The sequence below is a fragment of the Sesamum indicum genome, linkage group LG5 (genome assembly GCF_026168435.1).
Source record: "Sesamum indicum cultivar Baizhima isolate 11 linkage group LG5, ASM2616843v1, whole genome shotgun sequence".
NCBI classification, from domain to species: domain Eukaryota; kingdom Viridiplantae; phylum Streptophyta; class Magnoliopsida; order Lamiales; family Pedaliaceae; genus Sesamum; species Sesamum indicum.
In genome coordinates this window covers 16,054,661-16,071,530 of record NC_142661.1, presented here as the reverse complement: position 1 = coordinate 16,071,530, position 16,870 = coordinate 16,054,661, and the positions used below count along the sequence as shown (strand labels likewise).

Below are 16,870 nucleotides of genomic sequence, written 5' to 3'. Positions count from 1 at the left end.
TAACTCTGTATAAAATTAAACCGGATTGAAATAAGTTTCGGTTTTTACTGAACCAAATCGAAATGCAGTATTCGGTAGGGCGAGATATCTTCGATTACAAAACGTTGGCTTCAGTTCAATTCCATTAATGGAAACGAACACTATTACAAATTCATGAAAAACATGAGTACAAGAATAGATTGAACAAATTGGGCTGCTTTCTAAATTCTGATATTGAGTATAGGAACTCGGGGAAGTCAGTAAAACTACATTTCACTTCATGAGATGATATCGGAGAAGAATCCATCTCACGGTTCAAAAGGCAAAGAAAGTCATCCTGAAAATTTTACTAGAGGGATACATCCTCGGTCCTTTCCCTCGGTCTAAACTTCCAGTTCAAGAATGAAATAAGTAGAAACACCGGATTGCAATATTAAGCACCGATGGGAACCCGAAAACCATACACAAATATACAAACACAGATTCACAGCACACCTCAGGACCTTTTCATTCAAAACCAAGTGATGTATCCTTATAATGTTGGAAAATTACTGTGGACGATCAATGCACTGATTTTTAAAGGGTAAATTCAATTCTTAAAGAGTCGACAAAAATGCTTATATTACCACTTAGCGAAAATTCCGAGGCATATCTGAGTACAACCTTTTTCACTGAAGATACAGAATTTAAGGTTTGCCTTCCAGCATCTGATCTCCAGGAGAGCAGACTGAAGCAGCTGCAGGTAACTCCAAATAGTCAAAGTCATCAGCTATTCCAACCTGTTCAGCATAGTAAGAAAAACCTCAAGTGCTGGCAAGAGAGAGTGCTATCATAAGATCAACATCTTCAGATCTTGTTCTTTCGCAAAATCAGATGATAGATATGGTCTCAGTCTGCAACTCAAGCCCAATTTAAGCTACATACCTCATTGTAAAGATGATCCAGTTGCTCTTTTGCCTGAGGGAAGTTGTGTGAGCACCATTGTTGCAGTGTAAAGATGTTATCTGTGAAAGATAACACATGATTGATAGAGGAAACAAGAAAAACAGATAACATACATCCGATGTTTGAATTCAAAAATAGCTTTAACTATGGAGAAAAGGAAACCTGTCCATCTATTAGCTGCCGCATGAGCTACTTCGATGGCTTTCTCTGCACAGAAACATTAAACTTAATAACACACAAATCACATAATACTTGAGAACCACGAAAGTGCCAAAGGATTCACAGCCAACTTCATGTTGGGAAAACAAATAATTTGATAAAAGGATGACGATACTTAACTCATTGCTTCAAATGTAGCCGGATCATTGTCTGAGTATTCAACAATTTCATCCTGAGAAAAAGGTGCTATAACTTCAGCATTCATGCCAAAGAAATTAGAGTGGGGAAGATGGTCTGAAAAGGAATGACTCTCCCATGAAGTTATGTAAACCAACCTTGAGCCCGTTATATTTCTGTTCAATCGATTTAAGCTCATCAAGTGCCTCCTCCCGTTCATCCTAATGTAGTCAAAAGCTTAAGAAACTGTAAAGCTGCATGGAACGTTGCTTGTAAACTGACAAAATATAAAAAGTCCAGGGGCAAACATACTTACAGATTCCTCTCGTCCCTTCTTCAAAGCATTGCATTGATCAGTAAGTTCTATGTATCGTTTTTTACTACTTTGAAGATCAGAGTCAAGCTTTCTGTGTATATTTCTTAGCTGTAAAACAACTCGCGTATTGGCACAATCAACATAAACGTGAATTACATTCTAACTTCAGGATATGAATAATTATCAAATCACCTGGTTACCAGCACAGCTAGGAAGACTCCAAAAATATACCTGAAAGATGTTTTAGCACATGAAACTCAAAAAGGACATTTATCAAGTTAACAAATGCCACAAAAAACATGTGCAAAATGAAACCATGCTATGCATGGACATTGAGTTGAAGTGAAAGACAACATGTTCCATTGACCATCTAGTAAGCTTACTTACAGAAGTTCCAATCTTGTCTTTGAAGACAAGGTCATCATCCACTAGACTTTGGACGACATCTTTTACTGATTGGGTGATTACGCCTTTTTTGGGGCCCAACTTCTCAAGTTCCTTGAGCTAAAACATGATTCAGGAATAACCAATGATCTGGTTAAGATGGCATGTGATAAACGAATACCAGTATTATCTCAATATATACAGATAATCGGGGGCTATTACTTAAAGAACATCCTGGGTGTGTGACCGTGTGAGATAAAAAGTTCCTTGTATATGGCTTGGCCAGTAAGGTAGTATCCCAAAATTGAATGCTAAACCACTAGTAAGTATTTATACCTTACATGGCTTCGTAAGTGCAATCGTGGACTTTAATAAACATTTCCTCCTATATTGAGAGGAAATATCATCTAAGTGGACACTAAAGAGAGAAACCTCACTGAACTCATCAAAAACTGTAGGCTATAACTTTTGAAACATCTATTTGATGTGTATCTTATAACATAGTTCTGGGCATACGATGCAGAAGCAAAGCAAAGCTGTCTATATCCAAAATGGCAAACAGGCTAGACGAAATACTTACAAGCCTATTTCTTTAAATCACAAAAAAATCTTTATTTCATAGATATAGTATGAATTGGAACTGTACATAAATAATAAATCACCGCTTCAAAAAACAAAAAAACAGAAAAGAAAAGAAAGTGTGAAGCCTCATTAGAACTTAGCATATCATGGTTGATGCGGAACCACAATACTGTAATGAGTGAAAAGTAATGGAAGAGATGAAATGTATTTATAAGATTAGTATGAAAAGAAACTTGTTAAGCTCATACATCATTTTTTATGTCAAAAAAATGCAAACCAACATTGACTGCCAGGTTGCAAAGAATATATGAAGCTAGAAAGAAAGAGGTAGCAGTCTGTCACTGAATACACTGACAGACCAACCATGGGAAACACATTGGGTGATTCACTAATGAAATTAGCAATATAGACAAACATAAAGTGCAATGAGAAAGACCACAAGAAGACATCATAATGATTGGATATAAACAAGTCAATATACTTACAAGGAAGAAGTCCTGGGATTCATAGAAAATTTGTAGCATCTTTTCACGTTTTTCGTCCAAAGAGAGTCCTCTTTTCTTAGACTGGCCACAATTAAAATTGTAGTTAGAATTCGCAAAGTGATAATGTATTCTAGCACAAGATATTCATGACAGTAAGAAGTGATAGAACTGAGATAATCAGAACAGAAGTCCAAATGCAAGGTAAAGGGAGATAAAGATTATCAGAATCTTGAAGATGTAGAATGCCTTGTATTGGTATGTTAGAGCACATGTACTAAATTAAATTGTCACCACTCAAGGTTATTTACATAATGGATTAAAGAAAAATCAATAAATGCATCAAATAACAGAATAGATTATTAAATCGTAGGAAGTTTGTGTGTTAACCAAAATGTGAAAAGTGAATTTTCACTAATTTAGGAACATTATCTAAAGTACTTATTACCAAATGAAAATGACAATTCAAGTCTGTCTAACTATTAACATCATTTTCCAATGAATTCTTACCTTCACGAGTCCATTCCAATTTCTAATCAGAAATTCCATATCAGTACCAAAATCTCCAATTCGCATTCTATACATGGATTTCTACAACTAAAATAAATCAACACATGACTACTCTGTAACATACAACAAAACAGAACAAATACTTCTTCACCGCCAGAAATGAATGATAAATATATCAAAATTTACATGTACACAAAAGTAACCGAGAATTCTCAAATTTTTACGCTCAAATACATCAAATTTTCCAGCAGCTAAATCAAGACGAAAACTAGCAACAAGCAGATGAATTTTATTCAGACGAAATAACTGGGAAAAAAACCAGACAATATACATTCCCATAAAATAGGGCTTTGGATCAATACAACGTACCATCGTGAAATCAAAACGATGGAATCGGAGTAGAGGTAGGAGGAAATCAGCGGAGTTTCAAATGTGTAGTGTACTGAAGAAGCCCGAGGAGTCATGTGGCGCCTTTTATACTAGAGGCTCAGCTAACGTGGAGATATCAATTTGGCGGGGAAATAGGGATTTCAAATGTAAATGACATCTTTATCCTCTTCCTTTTCTTCATTATTCCTTTTTCCTTTGCTATATTTCTAACACAACACTTAAGTACCACACAGTCAATGCATACAATCACATTGACGATAGAAAGTCGGTAAAAAATAAAATTTAAAAGTGGAATAAGTGACAAACTCTTAGAATATATATAATAGTAAATGAACCGTTAAAAGACGAACACATGACATGACGTAGACCATTTGGAACATACAAAAATTGGTATTACAGCATTATAAATTATGAGCGGAAAGTGATTTTTTTTATATTAATATAAATATATATAGCACACTCAAATGTGTGCATATTATATTTAAAAATAAAAATTATTATTTCAAAAGATATACTTAAATTGAACAAATAAAGTATTGAAAAATAAAAGAAATTTATGAAAGATTACCTTATTGAAAAAGGAGGGAGAAATAAGCGCTTTTTCATATGATTAATGAAAATAAATCCAAAGAGTGTTATTTAATTTTAATTTCTACTTTTGAGCTGTTTAAAATTGAGTAGATTTAAATTAGAAGTTATAATCAATTCCAATTTACTATAAAAATTGTAGGTATTATATTATTTTTAACCGACAATCCGTCTTCAATGCTTTTCTACTTTTCACTTATTTTCAAACACTTCCAACTTTCACTATTGATATATCAATTTAAATCCGTAAATTACCAATATAGGCGTTGCACAATTTAGAAAATTTATTTTTGTAGCTTTTGTTCTTGATGGTTGTACAGAATATCTAACAAATGATCACATTTATACACATGGCTGTAGATCACAGTGCCCAGCAAAACTATGCTATGTCTGCGGTGTGCTTATGTATGGAACTGGCAGATACACGAAACTCTCGGATGCCGGGGAAGCCTGCTGCTGGATTCTCCATTTTGTATAATCGTCCTCTGGATAATCTCCTCGTATAATTACCTGCAGAAAAATGTGGTATCACAACCATTTAAGATCTATGCACAAGTTGCAATTGGTAATTTCAGTTGCAGCGCCTTGACTACATGGCATTGAGAAGTTTCAGCAAATTCCAAGATCCTAATGGTTACATTTCATCTCAGTAGAGTGGTAACTCTACTGCTGCACTAGTATATCCCAGATATTTAAATGCCAGAGAAGATACAATAGACTAGGTTACCAGTTTAACAAAGGACGACATGCTTAAAGTGCCATTTCTGCTTGCAAAGCAGCAAGTTCCTCTTCCTCCTCTGTCCGCTTCTGGGGAGCAGGCCGAGTAGGAACTCTGCCGGCTGGAACCTTCACAGGGGCAGCAGGGGCAGTGGTTGCCGGCTGAAGTAGCTGTTCTTCCAACTCTGCGCCTTCCAATTCTTCAAGCTCAGCCTCCAGTTCATCCTGCAGCAGATATAATCATTCAGATTAGATCAATGTAAGAGATGTAAATAAAATTCCAGATACATTTGGAAAAATAAAGACACCCCAAGAACCTCATCAAAGTCAGCTGCTGCACCAATAGGTGTTGCCAGCGCTTCCTGTATCTGCTTCATGTTCTCTGTTTGTTCATTAATCTCGTCCATTGTCTTGTCCACGTCATCAATATTTCTGTGCAGAAGAAGCCATGTGAAACAAGTTGATGAAGAATATAAGTCAAAATCTAAGGTTTTTAACAATAACAATGTAAATAATAGCAGAAGACGCGAACAATACACTCTCCAGTGCAAGGGACCAAATATAAATAAGTAGAGAGAATTTTTTGAAGGTCCATATTCTAAATTGTTTAATCCATCTACTTACGTGGCTTTCTGCATTGCTTTCATTGCAGCTGCTCCACTTCTTAAGGCATCCACAGTTTCAGTAGTAGCCTTTGCACCCTCTAACATTATCATCTACAAGGATGAGAATTTACATGAGCGCTCAAGCATGCATGCTTTGTATTCAGAGCAATCAAAAATACAAAATTAGTTGGACCTGATCGTGGATGCGCAGTTGGAAATTTGCAAGCTGACCAATCTGTTCCTCATAGAGTTTTTTCCTCTTCAAACACTGTATAGCAGCTGCATGATTGTGTTTTCTAGCCCAAGTCAGTACCATAATATCACATGAAACCTTAATATACTTAGTTAATTAACCAATAGGAACCTGATTTATTGTTAAGGAAACTAAGCATTGTGCAACCTTTTTGTGTCTAACTAATCAAGACACTGCCAATAAACATAGAGCCATATATAATAAATCAATCAAATAAGCAAACTTCTTGGTTCTTGCTGACCAATATATTTGATTTAAGCAAAAGCAGTGGAGGAGGGAAGGTGGACAGCGAAGCCAACCTCACCTGACCCTCGAACACAAACATGGAAAGTTTATTATAAAGCAACCTACAAAAAAGTTGTTCCCTAGGGGAAACTGTAAGGGAAAGTCTATTATAAATGTTTTTGCCACTTCTGTCACAAACTTGTTTCTATAAGTAGCTTCAGATCACGGGCAAATGACTAAAATCAGCAAACAACTATAAGAGAAGCCAAAACGGGAAACCATTATTCAGAATGGAAAGGAAAGGAAGAAACAAAAGTAAAATTTCGGGGGTCAAATCTGGAGGAATCCTTAACGGCAACCATTATGATACCTCTCTTGTTCTTTGCTTTTGTATACGCTTTGGCCTTCTCCACCTCTCCAGATGCCTTCTTTTGAAGCACACTTTCCTTCTTCTCAAGCATCTCAAGCGTCTGGGGAGAACAAACATCCCAAATGAAGACAAGTTAGGGCATAAAGGAAGTTGGGAATGGAACATTATCAATACCTATCAATATATGATTATGGTTCATTTAGCACTGATCTAAAATGGAACTCTGCGAACAGGAAGCATTCAACAAACTTTCACTTCAAGCTCCAGCAGTACAAAGCTAAGGAAACAAAACAGCTCTATATAATGTCCTGTCACTAGCTCAGTGCTCCTTATATTGCTTTCTAGTTGAAGGTTTTTCCCCGTCTTTTCTTCTTTATGGTGAGAACTGAGGAAGAAAATAAAATATGCTCCCCTTCGGCATGTCATGAGTGAACTCCAAAAGGTAGTACCAGGTCAACAGGTTATACCAACATAGAACAAAGTATCTAACACTAAGGCTCTACAAAATGACGGTTTGGTATCACACCATTCTGATTAACATACTCCATCCAGCCGAAGTATAAAATTGAGAAATATAACTTCTAAAACACTCGAAAGGATTATACACTGGGCATCTACCCACATGTTTCAAAGAAATCATATACATGACATGAACTAAGTCATCTACAAGCCCCTTCAGTTTCTTTCAAAAGATCAAAGCTGTAGCAATTAAAATCCACACTATCAGTTAAGATAGCTCACAGAACCATATCGAACTGACTCAAGACTGAATAAGTAAACCAGGCCTGGAAAATCCATCAACTCATAATTGCAGAACCGATCCAAAAGACCTCCCTATCTAATATCCCAGACGGTAGCGAATTCACCTTCAATTTCGATAACGACCCACCTCCATCTATCACACCAAAAACTAATAATTCGAATACTTAGAGGGAAAGAAAGAAACAAGCAAAACAGCATACCTCGTTTAATTTATCAAGGGTGGCGAGAGCATTAGTCTCTTGCTTAGGTTTGCCTAAAATCCGAGCAAACATCTTTGATACGATCGGACCAAAATTCTAATTTCAGGACCAACTTTCCTCTTCAAAAAATGATCCTAAAAGCACAAGAAAGAATACAACAATCAGACATCACAAAGCTTCACAAAAAAGCTACCTCCAAATTCCAAACTCCAAACCGAACCACCAACCCAACAATTTTCAAATAAAAGAAAAAAATCAGATTCGAACTGAAAACTCATAACAGTACCTGAGAAATGGAAAGACAGCCCTTCAAAGTTAGCAATTGAAATGATGGGCAGAAGTCAAGAGGAGAGAGGGGGCGGGTGTGTTTGGTTGTTGGTTTACTTAAGCGCGTTGGCAAAGTTTTGCTTTTTGTGGAGTCCTGAGGTGGAATCGGAGTCTATACGGCAAGCACTCAAGAAAGTGGATTCTTTCAACAATCGGCTCAGTGCCAAAATTGTAATTGATTTTTGGTTTGAACAGTAATTTATTGCAATTAGCCATAGAAAAATGTAAAATATTATTGCAAATAGGGTTAAAAAATAATTAAACTACTCGATATTCAATTCAAAATTGATCGAAAAAAAATTCGTTTTAACCCGATTCATTAATTAAAAACAACTAAATTTGAACTTAGTTTTTTAGGTTCAACTTAAATTCGATTCAATCAATAAAAAAAGAATGAAACATACTTAAAAATATTTGACAGACGTATAATCTATCACGTAATTATGGGAATAATATTTTCTTATAAGTGGTAAATATTCTTAAACGTTCCGCTGAATAAAAGATGAATTGCGTACGAATTTTAGGAATTTCTCTTCTTTGAGAAGCTTGCTAGGATCAAGAGTTTGAAACTTTAATACTATGTTTGGTTTCATTTTTGGATAATTTTTAAGATAAATAAAACACAACCAATGTTTGCCTCTTTGTTTTCACACTTTGATTATGTGTTTTATTTTTGAACTTTCTATATCTAATAGATACATACACACATATATATATAAATATGATTTGACAATGAACAATAATTTTTGTCTTCAGAAAATACAACATTAAACATATAATAGTTATATATATACATATTTATACATAAAAAATATATAAAAGATACATAATTTGACGATAAACAGTGATTTTTGTCTCTCAAATCCCAACAACAAACATACACCACTTATTTTAAAATATCTTAAATTACCTCTAAAAACAAATCCAAACATACACTCTGTATCTCCAACACACACTTATTTATCTCTATTTTTCTCTCTCTATCTCTAAAACACAAAATAAAAAAACTCCAAAAATAAAACCAAACATAATGTAATATTTTCTAGAGTTAGATACATTCCACATCCTTAAAGTATACTATCCTCGTCAATTAACCCGCTAAACTAAATAAATTTTCACTAACCCCCTTTTTAAATTAAATAAAAATGGACAAAATGACCCTTGACTATTAATAATATAATATGTGCATTTGATATCAATCAATTTGATTTCAAATTTTATTCATTTACGATGTTAATAAATTATTATTAGACTAGTAGATAAATTTATAAACTTGTGTTAGTGCATTATACTAATATAATATTAATTTATAAACATCATAGTTTCATAAAATATTAAATTGATATATTTTATTATAGAGGATATTAAAGTAAATATATAATATTTTAAATAGTCAAGGGTATTTTCATCCCTTTTTATTTAACTTAAAGGATTATCACTGAGAGAAGGGGTAAGTGAAAATTTATTTAATTTAATGGAGAAATTGATGAGGGTAGCATACTTTAGGGGTGTAAAATGTATCTAATCTTATTCAAATTATTTAATATGTATATAGTACCCTCCCATTTCATTTTAATTAATTATATATATATAGATATATATTCTTTTATTGTAATACTAAAATTAATAATATGTGAATTTTGAAATTCTTAATTCCTACATTATTATTTGAAAGAATAATTTTAGGAGTGTTTTGATGTTTGAATAAGAGTTGAATAGAATTTTTCACCAGAAAATGTATGACAAGGAGGAGAGGGTTATGAGAAATGAGGTTGATGGAAATTTGGAATGGGCACTCCCTATAAGCACCCAATTGCTGGTGTTGTTGGATATAAGAGTACAGGGTTAAAAGTACTAGTTACCCCTAAGAAGAAGCCAAATTTCATTTGCTCTTTCACGCTATAGAAATTAGAATCTAGGCTCCCACAAAGATTCCCCCACAGTTGAACTCTCTTTACAAGACCAAGCAACAGAGGATCAGCCATAACTGAATTCGCCCATTGCAAGGGCAGATAATGAGTTCTTTTACATGGGTTTGTTTGCTTTTCAATCTGTGCATGTTGCTGTCGTCGTATCCTGCTTTGTCAGACCCTTTTCTGGGAGAAAAGGGGTTGGCTGAAATCCCATCAAAGTTCTTGAATTTGGCCAAAAGGCCTGAGATTTTTGAGTATATGGTGAAAATCAGGAGAAGTTTACATGAAAACCCGGAACTTGGGTATGAGGAATTTGAAACCAGCAGGTTTATCAGAAATGAGCTTGATGGAATGGGCATTCCCTATAAGCACCCAATTGCTGTTACTGGTATTGTTGGATATATTGGCACTGGAAATCCACCGTTTGTTGCTATCAGAGCAGATATGGACGCCCTAGCTATGCAGGTTTGTGAAAAAAAATGTATATATATATATGTGTGTGTGTGTGTGTGTGTGTGTATGGATGTGTTGAGTAATTCTATGGTTTTATTCCTGCATGAAGTTTTTCGGGTTCTTGTCTAAGGTTTGTTTGACTTTTGTGGACTTTGTTCATTGGAATTTGGTTATCTAGTTCTGGGCTTTTGTATGAGTTGGTTTTGAATGATTTTTTGAACTAAAAGAGTTTAAATTTGATTAGGAAGCTGTGGAGTGGGAGCATAAAAGCAAAGTTCCTGGAAAGATGCATGCTTGTGGACATGATGCTCATGTTGCTATGCTTCTTGGCGCTGCAAAGATGCTTCAGGAGCATCGCAGTGATTTGGAGGTTTGTTTCTTCGCCTTGAGCCATTTTTAGTTTTGTGCTCTTTATGACTCACTACAGCATTTGTGCAGCTGTATTGTGATTTATGAGCAGTTTGGATTGTTATGTATGATCTCACTCTTAAACTAAGACTTCTAGTTGATTGTTGAAAGTTGGTTCTTTAATACGGCCCATTGTTTCTGTCAGTATTTGGGGAATTTATGGGCTATGTTCATATTTGTTCGCCCTGGATAAGCAAAGTCTTCTTCTAAGGAGGTCAATTGGTGGACAAAATGATGATTTTTGTGGAGAAGCCAAGACAGACTTAACGTGCGTTCTATTGTTATAGGTAGCTCCTGCCATAGATTGTGTAATTGATATTTAGGTGCGATGCTGAAAACTGTTTAGCTGAACTCAATATTGATATTTAGGTGCAACACCAAGAATTTTATGGATGAAATGTTATGTGTTTGTAATAGCTCTGCAGTTATTAGTAAGCTCAAATGCCCTCTAGTGGGATAATTGGCTTTCTAGTGGTCCTCTTTGTTTCTCCTTCTCCAACAGGCCCATTTATGAATTTGGTATACTTAGAAATAGCAAAGTCGATGACTTCATCAATGGGAATAGTTGGAAATGGCCTTCCGATTTGTATCCTCTCATCGATTATATATCTCAGTCATTCCTTCTTACCAACCTTGTCAAAATTCTCAAAACAAAGTTCTCTGGTCAGTTTGGGATGATAACCTCTCAATGTTAATAAGGTTTGGGATTCTTGCGAACTGATCAACCTATTGTTCACTCGCATTCCAGTGTCTGGTTCCCTAATGCAATCCAAGACACCCCTTTACTTTGTGGCTTGCTGTTCTACGTAAGTTGAGTGCACAAGATAATTGTTTAAGATCAAGCTGAGCTCATAAATCGCTTGTCTTCTATATGCAATGTGAGGATCACAATCATTTGTTTTTATCATGCCTTTTTACTTTCAAATTTGGACGTCCTTATTACACTAGTGTGGTATCCAATGGCCAAACGTGCTTTGGAACCAAACTGTGCGGTGGATGGAGAACTTCTCTGGCACAAATAATCTCCAAATCTTAAACAGCAAATGGAAACTGGAGGTGTATCCACCCTGCAAAATATTTAAACTCTGACAAAGTTAGCAGCAAATGAAATCTGAGCTTAAGAACTAAGCATTGGACATTAGTATTTTATGGTCTTCCCCTTGTTAAACTTAACTTATCCTTGTCTGTATAGGGCAATGTTTTTAAAACTGTATCTGACTGACTCATTCAACCTTACAAATGGAAACTAGAGGTGTATCCACCCTGCAGTAACCTATAAAATAGTTGCTTAGGAAAAACACTTAGAACTTATGACAACCAGAAATATGTGAAGTGGACAGCCAGTGGAAACAACAGTTTGGTAATTCTTTTCCAATTGATAACCCGGATGAAAATTAAAGAAACACAGACAGTTTCTTTCTTTCATGATTGCTAGTCATTGATTATTGACTGGGGCAAGGAATGTTGTTATGTTTGGTGCTTGATCCTTTACCGGAGTGATCATACAAGTGCTTACTATTTTCCCTTACTCCCCTTCTGAGTATGTGGTTCTTTTGATCTATCAAAGCTTGCATTTCAGGGTACTGTTATCTTGGTTTTCCAACCAGCAGAGGAGGGTGGTGGCGGAGCAAAGAAAATGAGGGATGCTGGGATATTAGAAAATGTCGATGCAATCTTCGGCTTCCACGTCTCTTCTAGTTTTCCTCTAGGCACGGTTGCCACCAGAGCTGGTCCGCTGATGGCTGCCAGTGGGTTTTTTGAGGCAAAAATTAGTGGAAAAGGAGGTCATGCTGCCATCCCACAACACACGATTGATCCGATTTTAGCCAGTTCAAATATTATAGTTAGTTTACAGCATCTTATTTCACGCGAAGCTGATCCTTTGGATTCACAGGTAGTTGTTTATGCTCGGCACTATGTTGCAATTCACACAATGACACTTTTCAGAAACTAAGCTTATAAGTTGAAGGGTATTAAATAAGCATGTTAAATTGTTGTTTGGTATCTGCTGTATGTTGATTCCTCCAAGACATCTCTTGCTTCAGAAAAAAAAGATTTAATTCTGTTGTTTAGGCTTTTTCAACCATTCTCTCGAGTCTCTTCTTATTTGGTTTTCTGCACTTCTTAGTGTCGGTGGTATTAAGTTCCTTGTTCCTTTAATAGTTTAAGATTTTAAATAAGATAGTAATTCGTATAGATCGTCAACGCTTGGCAAAAGAAAGAACCCCAGTCTCGTACTCATAACACCCGTTTCTGGAAAAGACGTTCTTGTGCTTGGCCCAAAAGATCAATACCGCCTATTAGCAGCGTTGAAGTTTTAAATGCCTCCTAGAATGGTTTAAGTTTTTAGACATGATGGTAACTGATTACTTAGCTATACATCAGATACCACAGGTCACTTGCACAATCTTTGCAATGCTCTTTATTTAATAAAAGCTGACGTACTTCTTTTTCTGGCAGGTCGTCACCATCGCCAAATTCCAAGGTGGTCATGCATTTAACGTCATTCCCGATTCTGTTACAATAGCTGGAACCTTCAGGGCATTTTCCCAAGAAAGTTTCATGCAACTCAAACATCGTATTGAAGAGGTAAACTTTCAAATTCTGTTGAACTTTTCTGGAGTTGTCTATCTCTTCTCATATGGACATCCGCAGTAGTAAACCAGACTTTTAACCTTTATCCTTCCATTGCTACACGAAATAATATCTGAAACTGTTTCTCCTGAAATGCAATTCACAGGTTATCACTCTACAAGCTTCCGTGCAAAGGTGCAACGCCAGCGTTAACTTCTACGCAGATGAGAAGCCTTTCTACCCAGTCACCGTAAACGACAAAGATTTGCACAAACATTTCCAGAAAATAGCCGGGCATATGCTGGGAGACGAGAACGTGAAAGAGGTGCAGCCGCTGATGGGAGCCGAAGATTTCTCATTCTTCGCAGAGGCAATTCCAGGATACTTTTACTATATTGGTATGTTCAATGAGACTGAGGGACAGCTTGCATCTGGACACTCCCCATACTTCAAAGTGAATGAAGATGCACTTCCTTATGGTGCTGCTTTGCACGCATCGATTGCTGCAACATACCTCCTTGAACATCATTCTCCAATCGCAACGCAAAAACGGAGCTCTCACGATGAACTGTAAGTGCTGAAACTGTTCTAGTAAATGAAAGAACATGAATAATGGCTAGTAGTTAATTGTATGAGTTGTGTGGGGATTGTTGTTAGTGATTTCGCCATGGAAGTTGCTTCTGCATTTGTATTTTTATTGATTTCTGCCTGTTGACCATCTGGAGAAGAAAATGCTAAGCAAAGTCTGATAAGGTGAGAAAAATGAGAGAGAAGCATAAAGAAATAATTAGGATAAATGATACACCCCCCCCCCCCCCCCGGATAAATAGTTTAACTCCAAATAAGAAGTTAATAGATAATTGATATTTTCTTTATCAATGACTATTTCTAGTAGTAAAATTATAATATCTTGAATTTATATAATAAATATAATTTCAATAGTATTTTTATGTTAACTATAATAATTTATTATCAAACAATGAAGCATTTTCTTTCTTAAATGAAAAAAAAAAAGAATAGCAATAAATTTTTGAGATTAAAAACATTTTATTTTGAGATCTTATAAACTATTTTGAAAAAAAATTGCCCAACACTTTTTTTAACTTATAAACTTTCAAAATGAGTGATTCACTTCTGTAATCCAGATGCTTAAAAATGTGGTCTTTAGTTACATTTTTCTAACTAGTTTTTAATAGAGTTTTTATCGATATAAGAAATGGGTAACAATTTTCTTATAAAAAATAGCAAATTTATTTCCGTATTTTGATAAATGAAGCAAATTACCCCTTATCAATGATTCAGACAGAAGGTCTTTTACTTAATTTTCAAAACTAAGAGGTATTTTGCTAAAAAAAACCTTCACATAGCGTCTTTTGCCTTTTTTCCCCCTATATTACAAGAAGGTAAATTATATTTTGTCCTATACGGGCCTTTTTTCCCCCTATATTACAAGAAGGTAAATTACATTTTGTCCTATACGGGAGAGTTGGAGGGAGTTGAGGATAGTTATTTTCTATAATAACTACTTCCTCGAAGACATTTGAAATATACTTTTATTGTTAACATTTTGAAATGCTCTTCGATACTTTTCAAGTCCAATTCAAGTTGATGGAATGAATGAAATGAAATGTGAGGACCTATTTATAGAAGTTAGAAAGGTATCACTGAATGGGTATGTCCGATAAAAAAAAATGGCTTCGAGATGTTATGACATTTCATGTGAATAGACATATTATTTCATTCAAAGTACATATCATTTCACTTTAATGGACGCGTCATTTCATTGAAGGGTTTCACCCAATAGACATATCGTTTTAACTAAATGACACAACCGTTCGGTTGATTAAATACGGTTGGATGATGATTGAGCGCCATCAATCTCCATTCATGTGTCATGAGCTTGTTATGCGTTGCACGTCGTAACCAATCATTTATTACGATTTAATATGATCAAATAAATTTATTATTTAATTTTTCTTCACCATTTCCCAACAAACTCAAACTTTGCGAGTTGGACTTGCTAGACCACATTTTACTTTTAAAATAGGATAAATTACCTCTATATTTCTTGATAAATAGTATAATTATGAATACTTTTTAATTGTTTGTGAAATTACAATATTCCCTCCAATGAAATAATTATGTAATTCTTAAGCGATGAGATAGATATTACTACTTTACACTTACTAAATTTCTTAAACAAATAAAAAAAATATAAAAAAATTCAGGATTAGTAAAATAAATAATTCATAGGACATATTAATTTATAAAAATATTGTAAAAAATTCTTAAAATATATACAATTATAACTTTTAATTCAAAAGAGTATTTTATTTAATTTATCATAAAAATTAGATGAAAATCTAATGGTGACTCGCAAAATTAGCTCATGGTTAGACTTACGTTAAAATTCAAGGGTATTTATAATTTTTCAAATAATGAGGATGTATTTATAATTATACCAAAATTAAGGAGAGGTAGTTGTAATTTACTTTTGAAAATGTTAGAAATAAAATTTTAAATATAGTTTTTAAAATAATACCAACAATTTTTTTTTCTAAATATGCGAAAATAAAATTTCTAATAGATAACTAATGATTTTAGATTTATATGTGTACATGTTTTTATTTTTAATTTGATCATTTGCAATAGGGACAATTACACTCTCCTCCCCAAGATTTGGTGTGATTACACATACACCCCCTATGATTTAAAAAATTACATATGGTAGTTTGCTTCCATATAATAACTCAACCCATTAACTGATCAAAATTCACCGAATTTGCTTATATTAACAAAAAATGACTAAAAATTCGTATTTTTTTCGATTGACTTATTACTGATTTGTTGTGAATTAAATAAATTATTTTATGATCAAATTATCCTTATACATCTTCATACGTTAACATATGTGAGTAAGTATATTTTCATCATTATAATTTATAAGTATAATTTAGCTACAAAAATTATTTCATCAGCAATTAGTCAGTAATAAGTCAATCGAGCGTAAATTGCATTAAGTCCTATATACATATTAACTATGCTTCGACGATTAATAAAAATTTGTCTTGTTTCCATAAATACATAGATTTTCCCTTTTTTTTTTTTAAATTCCATACATTCCCGTTTGCTAGTATTTATTAAAATAGATTAACTATATTTTGTCATTTGAATTATAATCGTTTTTACACTTTAACATCTAAACTTTTTTTGTATCAATTTAGTATTTCAACTTTATGAAATTTACATATTTTCATTGATAACTATTTTTCAACTAAGTTTTTTTTTGTCAAAAAAGCACTAAATGCAGTGTATATGTGATATTTATGGATTATGTAATGTGATATTTTCACATATATATAACATGTGATGCTTTTTTGACAGAAAAATCAAAAAAAAAAAAAAAACGATCATATATGACAAAATGCAAATTTTACAAAATTGAAATTTTAAGTTAACGCAAAAAAAATTTGATGACAAAGTATAAAAATGAATAAAGAAGGATTCACAAAATGTAATTTACAGATTAAAATATATAAGAGTTATAGGTT

General features: G+C 34.0%; 3 protein-coding genes across 5 annotated transcripts; 1 reads left to right on the top strand and 2 right to left on the bottom strand.

The window, feature by feature from the left end:
• Positions 1 to 462: 462 nt before the first annotated feature.
• ATMND1 (Mnd1 family protein) lies at positions 463 to 4,392 on the bottom strand. 2 transcript variants are annotated; one of them, XM_011079650.3, is made up of 10 exons: positions 3,904 to 4,376; positions 3,028 to 3,108; positions 1,964 to 2,080; positions 1,769 to 1,807; positions 1,577 to 1,684; positions 1,419 to 1,481; positions 1,264 to 1,315; positions 1,087 to 1,131; positions 904 to 983; positions 463 to 758 (listed from the first exon to the last, which is right to left on the bottom strand). In XM_011079650.3, the coding sequence occupies exons 1-10, from the start codon at positions 3,904 to 3,906 to the stop codon at positions 666 to 668; spliced, it is 681 nt and encodes a 226-aa protein (XP_011077952.1). In that variant the 5' UTR covers positions 3,907 to 4,376; the 3' UTR covers positions 463 to 665. The 2 variants fall into 2 exon arrangements, with proteins under 2 accessions (XP_011077952.1, XP_088736883.1); XM_088880757.1 differs by lacking the exons at positions 463 to 758; positions 904 to 983; positions 1,087 to 1,131 and having other exon boundaries at positions 1,259 to 1,315; positions 3,904 to 4,392.
• A 386-nt stretch (positions 4,393 to 4,778) lies between these two features.
• LOC105161828 (vacuolar protein sorting-associated protein 32 homolog 2) lies at positions 4,779 to 8,087 on the bottom strand. The gene is made up of 8 exons (XM_011079649.3): positions 7,931 to 8,087; positions 7,645 to 7,778; positions 6,683 to 6,782; positions 6,028 to 6,113; positions 5,854 to 5,945; positions 5,547 to 5,661; positions 5,240 to 5,454; positions 4,779 to 5,022 (listed from the first exon to the last, which is right to left on the bottom strand). Exons 2-7 carry the CDS (start codon positions 7,714 to 7,716, stop codon positions 5,263 to 5,265), a joined length of 657 nt encoding a protein of 218 aa, XP_011077951.1. The 5' UTR covers positions 7,717 to 7,778; positions 7,931 to 8,087; the 3' UTR covers positions 4,779 to 5,022; positions 5,240 to 5,262.
• A 1,623-nt stretch (positions 8,088 to 9,710) lies between these two features.
• Positions 9,711 to 14,037, top strand: LOC105161827 (IAA-amino acid hydrolase ILR1-like 4). Of its 2 annotated transcripts, none has more exons than XM_011079646.3 (5): positions 9,711 to 10,349; positions 10,582 to 10,707; positions 12,313 to 12,639; positions 13,206 to 13,334; positions 13,486 to 14,037. In XM_011079646.3, exons 1-5 carry the CDS (start codon positions 9,987 to 9,989, stop codon positions 13,891 to 13,893), a joined length of 1,353 nt encoding a protein of 450 aa, XP_011077948.1. In that variant the 5' UTR covers positions 9,711 to 9,986; the 3' UTR covers positions 13,894 to 14,037. The 2 variants fall into 2 exon arrangements, with proteins under 2 accessions (XP_011077948.1, XP_011077949.1); XM_011079647.3 differs by having other exon boundaries at positions 9,713 to 10,349; positions 12,325 to 12,639.
• The last annotated feature ends 2,833 nt before the right edge of the window (positions 14,038 to 16,870 follow it).

Coding starts and splice junctions, on each gene's coding strand:
- ATMND1 (XM_011079650.3), bottom strand. Junction 2,081..3,027: donor AATCCCAGGACTTCTTCCTT/GTAAGTATATTG, acceptor ATCATGTTTTAG/CTCAAGGAACTTGAGAAGTT. Junction 759..903: donor TGGATCATCTTTACAATGAG/GTATGTAGCTTA, acceptor TATGCTGAACAG/GTTGGAATAGCTGATGACTT.
- LOC105161827 (XM_011079646.3), top strand. CDS start 9,987: ATGAGTTCTTTTACATGGGTTTGTTTGCTTTTCAATCTGTGCATGTTG. Junction 10,350..10,581: donor TGGACGCCCTAGCTATGCAG/GTTTGTGAAAAA, acceptor AAATTTGATTAG/GAAGCTGTGGAGTGGGAGCA. Junction 12,640..13,205: donor CTGATCCTTTGGATTCACAG/GTAGTTGTTTAT, acceptor TTTTTCTGGCAG/GTCGTCACCATCGCCAAATT.
- LOC105161828 (XM_011079649.3), bottom strand. CDS start 7,716: ATGTTTGCTCGGATTTTAGGCAAACCTAAGCAAGAGACTAATGCTCTC. Junction 6,783..7,644: donor CCCTTGATAAATTAAACGAG/GTATGCTGTTTT, acceptor TGTTCTCCCCAG/ACGCTTGAGATGCTTGAGAA. Junction 5,455..5,546: donor CAGCAGCTGACTTTGATGAG/GTTCTTGGGGTG, acceptor TATCTGCTGCAG/GATGAACTGGAGGCTGAGCT.